This window comes from Lytechinus variegatus, chromosome 6 (genome assembly GCF_018143015.1).
Source record: "Lytechinus variegatus isolate NC3 chromosome 6, Lvar_3.0, whole genome shotgun sequence".
In the NCBI taxonomy this organism is placed as follows: domain Eukaryota; kingdom Metazoa; phylum Echinodermata; class Echinoidea; order Temnopleuroida; family Toxopneustidae; genus Lytechinus; species Lytechinus variegatus.
In genome coordinates, this window is record NC_054745.1 from 4936739 (window position 1) to 4945224 (window position 8486).

The 8486-nt window shown below is 38.0% G+C and overlaps 1 protein-coding gene and 1 long non-coding RNA gene across 2 annotated transcripts; both read left to right on the forward strand.

The window, feature by feature from the left end:
* The first annotated feature begins 1105 nt into the window (after positions 1–1105).
* LOC121416896 lies at positions 1106–2964 on the forward strand. The gene is made up of 2 exons (XR_005970266.1): positions 1106–1257; positions 2848–2964. It is a non-coding gene; the product is annotated as an uncharacterized LOC121416896 (long non-coding RNA).
* A 6-nt stretch (positions 2965–2970) lies between these two features.
* Positions 2971–5344, forward strand: LOC121416895 (zinc finger protein 501-like). The gene has a single exon (XM_041610423.1). It carries the CDS (start codon positions 3416–3418, stop codon positions 4580–4582), a length of 1167 nt encoding a protein of 388 aa, XP_041466357.1. The 5' UTR covers positions 2971–3415; the 3' UTR covers positions 4583–5344.
* Positions 5345–8486: the final 3142 nt, after the last annotated feature.

Consider the following 8486-nt stretch of genomic DNA (forward strand, 5'->3'; position numbering starts at 1 on the left):
AAACAAATTCTTAAAAAGTTACAGTACAGTTTTGTTGGACTTCTCCCAGGACTTTTACCGCACTGGTCTGCCTTAGCGTGCAATGTCAATTTTCGTTGCGCACCTTTTGCACTGCCGTGCATGCACAAAAAAGTTGGATGTCATGTGATGCGTATTGGCCAATCGCTATGCTAGAAATAATACACCTATTTTATAACACTCAATGAAAATAAAGACTTGTAGGCCTATACAGGTAAATAAGAAATTACATAATGGCAAGAAAGAACAATACAAAGTAACAAAAATGATAATACCGTAAAATAATGTACAAAACAGGCTTCGAATGTGAACTGGCATTAAAGACCTTTTGGATCTTAGAAGTTCCAGCCCAGTAAAGAAAGAAATAGAAGGCTGGTCTGCAAAATAGAACATACAAAGACAAAAAAAACAAACAAACTTACATTTGAAAAAATAAGTGGAAATGAAGTGTTTGGGAACCTTTCTAGAAAAAATGATTGAAAGAAGGTTGAGGACTAACATGTGTGGAGAGTTACAGAAAATTGACTGGTGAAATTAGTGAGAATACATGAAGAGGAAGGCAAATATAGACATTATAGTCATGTTGCAGTTACTTAGTTATTGAATATTGAGTGGGAACAAGGTGAACAGAATTTCTTTGTACTAAAGTTGAAAACTATTACCATAAGGGATAAACTGGTTTTAAGTGTAGAGGGAAGGGATTTCCATAACTTGGGACCTGAATACATAGTGTTTTTTTTAACGGAAGGCATACATGTACATGTATGTTAAAATCAAATTGACTACGGGTTTGGTGAGAATGGGTAGGAGGGCCTAGGCTAATATTGAGACAAAAATGTATGAACGCACCAGTAAATCACGTCCATGTTACCACTTTCTAACCATGAATTGCGATTTTTTACCAGGTGAAAGGGCGATGAGACAAGTTCTAATATTCAAACTGTCATATTTTTTATTGTTTTTTTTTAAATTGTTTCAAAGTAGCTTTGTACCCCCCTCATCTTCCCATTGTAATACATCTCAGAGCTGATCAACTTGACCAGTCATTTATCAATTTTCATTTCTTCTTTACCTTTTTGCTGAAATCTCTTGAACAATAGATTTTGTAAGATGCATCAGTTTAGAGACTAATATGTGTGGAATGAACTTGGCTTGCAGTGAACTACAGTTCTTCCACCGAGGCCTTCCTGCTGTTCTACATGTGTGCATTGTCCACCCAGTAGTGTTTGTTAGACCTTGGTAAGTACTTCTTCAATAGACCTGGCCCCAAAACACAAAGGTTAGCAATTAATACCGGTAATAACAATTCTGATTGGTTCCTAGTCATTCAGCTGAGCAAAATGTGCATGCAAGGATGTTCTTGATAAGCCGTTTCATTTAGCGATTAATCGCTGATCTTTTTCTTCTGGGGCCTTGGTGGGTGTTTCATAAGCTGTTCTTAAAGTTATGCATGACATAAGACTGGAACATGTTCTTGGGTAGGAAGTCAACTACATCTATCACATAGCTCAAGAAATGGTCACCAGTTTAGCTTAAAGTCATTTGTAATGAATAGCTTCATGAAACACGCATCTGGTTATGGTGATTTTTTATCATACTTTTTAACCTTTGCTGTACCAGGGCGGTTTTCGATATCAATTTTATCTCTTTGGAAAAAATGGATAAGATCTCACAATCTCCCATATCTAGAGATGTAGGTAATATAATTTTGTCAGTATTCGGGGCATTTCTAATTATTGGTGGAGCGTTGTGGCCCAGTGGATTAGTCTTCAGACTTTGAAACAGAGGGTCGTGGGTTCGAATCCCAGCCATGGCGTAATTTCCTTCAGCAAGAAATTTATCCACATTGTGCTGCACTCGACCCAGGTGAGGTAAATGGGTACCGGCAGGAAGTAATTCCTCAAAAAGCTGTGTGCACCGAGAAGGTAGCCTAGCTTAGCCGGGTAATAATAGCAGGGCACGCTGGGAGAACAGTTTTCGGAACTGAAGTGGCTACCCTGGGTAAATATACCTTTATTATTATTATTATTATTATTGGTGTGCTGTGCTAATGCCCTTGTTTTGCTTTATAGAAAAGATGAATTTGTAAACTTGATATAAGGTAGGTTCTGTTAATTCCTCTGCTGCATCAATTTCTACCAAATTCTAAGTGAATTGGTTCCAAATATTGGAATGGATAGTATCATTGACACAAATACTCAAATATTATTCCCTTGGGATATTTAAAAACTTTTCTGTCCTAATATCAGGATTCGAAATGATGCCAAAAGCTTAGACATTAGGAATATATTTTGTTTTCCAAAGAAATTCCTATAATGTTGCATTATATTGATAAAGCATTTTGTCTACGGACAATGTTTTTTGCAGGGCACCGTTTTTTCCCTGTAGATCTCATTTTTTTGCATTTTGTATCTACTGTCGGACTAATCTGTGCTATTATGATTTTATTAACCAGGCTAAAGATATTTATTGAGGATAATGATACTTGGAATGGATATGGTGATCACAACCTTTTCTGTGCTACTGCTACATTTCATTCAGGTGATACAGTGCTCGTGGAGGTTGCCTGGCACGTTGACTCATCCGCAGGGTGTATACCACCACTTGCAATGTTTTCTGTATCACCTGATGAAGTGTAGCCGTAGCACACAAAACATCATGATCACCATGTCCGTGTTGACCACCCAATGCGACACAAACAGTTATGTCCTGGAAATGAACGTTATAATAGTAAAGATTACATGAAATAAGATTACTAAAATAAACAGTTGTAGGTGAAGCTGTCAAGATATTGACACACATTGTGTATTCTGTTTGTCTTTTCTGCAGATGGGAATCTGATTGCAGCTGAACTAAAGGTTCATCTTGTCCTGTTATGACTGCTTTTGATGATCATTACTATCAGCAAACTTATCCATGGTAACCTCTCTGCAACATTCCAGCCAATGCACTCCAACAGATCGCAGAAATCTCAAGACAAGAATTTCCACCTTTGCCAAATGCGAATCTGCAAAAGGTATTGTGTTGATCTAGGGAGTGAGCCGGGCATCCATGCGACACTGCTGCTGCAGAATTTTGAATAATATCAACCAACGACAGCTTGCATATTTAAGACTACAATTCTGTATGAAATATTCATTTTGATTTGAAGAATGTAGCAATTCACAAGGAAAAGTGAAACGTTCAGTACTATGGTATTGTCAATTTGCATTTATACTGCTTGTTTACTTGTAATATCGTACTATTGAGAATAATCTGCTTATTTAGTTATAGTACTATCAATTGCCATTGAATATTGATTTTATTGTGTCTTTTATAAATTTTGACATTGTTTTGTTTGACAACAGCTGTTTACCATTTTGAAGGAAGTACATACATTTTGCATTACGGGTCAATCATGATTATAACGCGTAGTAGCAATACCCAATTAACAGTCACAGGAACTTCTAGGGTAAAGCGGAAGTCCATCCACAAGTCCGTTTGCCCTTGCTGTCGCGAACCTGACGTGAAGGTCACTCCAAAAAAGCCAAAGGTTGTTAGAAAAGTTAAGAAGAAATCTTCTCATTGCAATGTTTGTGGGGTGGATTTTTCTATTCACACTAACCTGAAGAGGCATAAGAGAGTCCATACAGGCGAGAAGCCATTCCCTTGTCAGCAATGCCAGAAGAAATTTGCCAACGAGGCCAACAGGACAAGACACGAAAACGGCCATGCGGGACTGAAGCCGTTTGAATGCGACGAGTGCGGGAAAACATTTTCCCGCAAGGAAGGGCTGGCAAACCACGAGAGGATTCATTCCAATTCCCGACCTTATGCATGCAAGTATTGCCCGAGGACTTTCCGGCATAGGTCCCACGTGTGTGCCCACGAGCGCTTTCACACGGGTTACCGTCCTTTTAAGTGCGAGCAGTGCGGCAAGTCCTTCACGCAGAATGCAGATCTGAAGGCGCACATGCGCGTCCATACCGGGGAACGACCTTTCACGTGCTCCGTCTGTAACAAGTCGTTCACGAGACGACCGATTCTGATTCGGCACCAGCTAATCCACACAGGCCTCCGTCCATACCACTGCAAGGAATGCGGGAAGACGTTCCTCCAAGATACGCACCTGAAACGCCACGCCATCATCCACACGAAAGAGAAACCTTTCCAGTGCGAGCAGTGCGGGATGCGCTTCAACGTCAAGTCCAACCTCCGTGCCCACGAACGCCTCCACCTTGGGTTAAAGTTCACCTGCGACATATGCGGGAAGGAGCTCCAGCATCGCGCATCTCTCATCCAGCACCGACGTCTGCACACTGGGGAGCGCCCCTTCGCCTGTAACTACTGCATGAAGACGTTCAACTCCAGCACTCGCCTCAAGCAACACGTCCGGCTGCATACTGGCAGCAAACCGTATGCCTGTGACGTCTGCGGGAAAGCTTTCCGTACTAGCAGCGATCGGGTGGTTCACAAGCGTATACACAGTGGCGAGAGACCATTCTTGTGCAGTGGATGTGGAAAAGGCTTCATCAAAACCAGTGCGCTCACAAAACATAGGAAATTCCAATGTGATGGAGTTTGATGGTAATGTTTATATAGTATGTTCTAAAGGAGAATAAAACCCTGGGAACAAGTTGAAAAGTGTGAGGAAAAAAAAACAAATAATAAAGTTTTGAACATTTAAGTGTTGACATCCCTAATAAAGTGGACATCCTCCCATATTTGTTATTCTTACAAGTATTATGAAATGGGTCCCGTGGAGTGCAATCCATTTTCAACAATGACAATCTCTGTTCAGAAAATAGTTGATTTTTTAGTCAACCTTAAAAATAAAAGTAATACCAACTGAGATCTATATACATGTATATGTAAAAATGGTGACTGAGACAAAGTCACCCCAGCCACCCCCTCCCACCAGAAAATTAGCACAAGTTGTGTTCAAGTTGTGCCTCGTTTTAGATATTTAATTTTGGAGTCAGGTGATAAAATGTTACATTCAATATAGTTGTTCCTGTGGGCTCACCGAAAATGGTAGTGTTGTTGCCTACACTCAACTCTCATCATGAAGGAGTGCGTTATCTAGTGGGCTTCACTTTTGAGCACAACTGTACTATACATCTACAGGGAAGAAGTTTTACCCATTGAAAGCAACTAAGAAATGTTGAGAGGGATAATGCTTTCTTTTTAACTGCTTGATAACATCGCATACATTCGTAATTCCAAAGCTTGGTTGGATATTCCGAAGGTTCATTTTTCCGAGGGTTTGTTAGTCCAGAAACGAAATGAGGTTTGTAATTCCGAAGGTTCGTTAGTCCGAAAATGAAAATGATTAACGAACCTTATTTCGTTTTCGGATTAACGAATCTTTGGAACATCGAACCTTATTTCATTTTCAGATTATCGAACCTTCAGAATAACGCCACGAATGTTCGGAGTAACGAACCCTTTTACGTTTTCGGATTAACGAACATCGAGTATAGGCAATTTACGTGTTTCAGAATAAAGAACCTTTGGAATTATGAATCTTCGGAATTATGAAGTGTAACCGGTAAGATAGGTCAGTAATTTATTTTTGCGATATGAATTCATTGTGTACCAAATCAGTGTGTTATCATTTACAGAAACATACATACCAAGACGGTTTATTTTCATTCGGTCCAATTGCCAACTCGACTACTATCATTTGGTCTACCATCAGTTCATTTACCATCCACATGGTCTAAGTCCCATTTCGTCCACTCATCATTTCATCTAATAACCAGTTGGTCCAATAACCAGTTAGTCCTATACTATGTGGTCTAATTGGACTAAGTTCCGGTAAAAATGATTGAAAATAAATTAGATACGAGACCAACTGGTTATGAGACGAAATGGTCATAGACGAATTGGTGATTTAATAGACCAAGTGATGATTGGACCAAATGGTTATTAGACCAAATAGTTGTTAGACGAAATGTAGATGGACAGAATGGTATTAGAGTAAATGAAGGTAGACCATGTGGTGAGTGGACAAATTGGCAATTTACCACACTAGTGAGCATGTAGCATTGTGGGTTGGAAACCAGGCCAGACTTAAGCAGTTGAGAACTGGAGGTGCTGCTGTTCGAGCCTTCTGGTTCGTATATGCTTTGTAACTCAGAAATGCCATATTTTTTGGATGAAATGAATCTTGTTTGCAAACCCTGTAGTATTATTAAAAAATAAATCATGAAAAAAGGGAAAAGCCTGTTTTTTGGTGCAGATTACATAGCTCATCATGGAATAAGTGATTAAAGGTATTGTTTAAATTTGTGAGCAGCTGATTTAAAAAATTCTCAAACCAAGATGAAACATGTGTACAAGTGCATGTATTAGAACTCATAAACCCTGAAAACAACCATTATTGAGAATGAAAAGCTAAAACTACAAGGCAAACCCCGATTCTGTAAATAGGCGTCTTATAGACACCTAAATAGTACACATAAGTGTATGGGATGAAATTAAGATGGTGTTTCCGGTCACTTTATATTTCAATTTTTGAAGCACTGAATAATTATTTTCGAACGCAATTTTTTCTGGGCTTCATTTTTGTAACATATCACAGAGACAGGAGTCACAGGTGACAAGTTTGACCTTCTAGCTCAGATGTTTTAAAAGTCAAACCAATGTTAACCAATCACTGTAATGACTGTAGGTAGGTAATTATGATCATGTTTTGTTATTGTTATTATTGTTAATTATTACCATGGTTGCCATTCATTATTATCAATGTCATAGAGAAAATAATTGACTATTTAGTACTATTACATATACATGTATGTGTGTCAGTACTTCAGATTGTGTGATGTTACTAGTACTGCTCAACTATTCTGTTTCATGTACTTTAAATTATATAGTACTATTGATTAGGGGCATTGATATTTTAATTCAGTTGTTAAATATGAAAATTGCAGTTTTAAGGTTTCAATAGAACAGTTCGAAGTTACCTAATGAGCATTTTGGGTCAATTTCCCTTTCATTTCTTTCATTATGATAGGCAGATTTCAAAGCAAGATATTACGTAAGCTTGCCTTACATAGCTGGATGAAGAAATTGAATAGACCAGGTGACTGCAATACACGAAGCACACCAATGAACACTATAGTCCAGTCAATCTAGCCAGAATAGGGGGGTGACCCGCCACTAATTGCAACACTTGATTTTCAACTGCAATGCTTTCCAGGAAGGTCCCCTTAACAACATACTAAAAGTCCCAAAAAATCCAAGCAGTGGAAATTTATGAAATTTGCATATTATGCAAATTAGCCATAAAAAGTTAGAAAAATAAGGAAAATAGTCCAAAGATTACAAATTAAGCGTCCAAAACAATTTAATTTGAGCGAAAAGTAATGATAAATAACTGTATTCAATGTTTTTATTCAAAAGCGCAAACAAATCTACCTAATTTGCATATTATGCAAATAAGCATCCTTATATGGAAATATTTCAAGATATTGTAATTGTTCTCATATAGACTGCTTGAAAACATTTGATTTATGTAGACATTTATATGCTACTATCACTTAGCATGAGAATTCATCACAATGCCTGAAAATTAATTTGCATATTATGCAAATTAGCCATTAAAAATAGGAAATAAGGAAAATAATCCAAAGATTATATTATCAAATGTCAAAAGCAATTAATTTGAACAAAATTTTAATGATGAATAAATAAGTACAATGTTTTTCTTTTAAAAAGCTAGCAAATCTGCCTCATTTGCATATTATGCAAATAGGTATCCATATATGGAAAATGTCAAGATATTTTGATTTTCTCACATTGACTGTTGTTCAAATCATTATGCTGCTATCACTAAGCATGCATATTTATCCTAATATAATTTGTATTTAAGGGAAATACTGGAAATGTGCTCTTCACGTCCTAAAGCCATGTTGTTAGTCTGACAAGATGATGCGATTGGCAAGAACAAAGCACATTATTTGAAATTGGTGAGTAGTTTGTTAGAGCTGACATCCCTTTCTTATATGGATGAGAACGACAGAAGGGAGGCCAAGAAAAGCAAACTTATGGCAGGTGAGATCTGATGAGTAGTCTCATTAGTGTAACAGAGATTCCATCTGGCCTAGTAGCTTCATGCAGATTGTTTTCTTTAACAATTTCTTCAGTAGTTTGGCTACACCCGCTTGACTCTGGCCATGTCTGGGTCACAACAGGGTTCCAGGACTTGCAGAGCAGCGTCATCATCATCATGATCAGTGGTAAATACTAAGACTAAAAAATCTGTTGTCTTCCAATGTAGTCATAGCGCATGATATTAAGGGCTTCCAACATGCTAGTTGTTACAGCCTGGATCATTGCCAATCCGGTCAACAAATTATGTACTATAGGCTTGTCTACAAACCATTCTATGGTCCTCCTTCATGCATTGTAGCTATTCTGAGCTTCACCTTACTGATGCTCAACATGCGCAAGCCTTCCTATAAAACTTTTCTTCCGACACAATT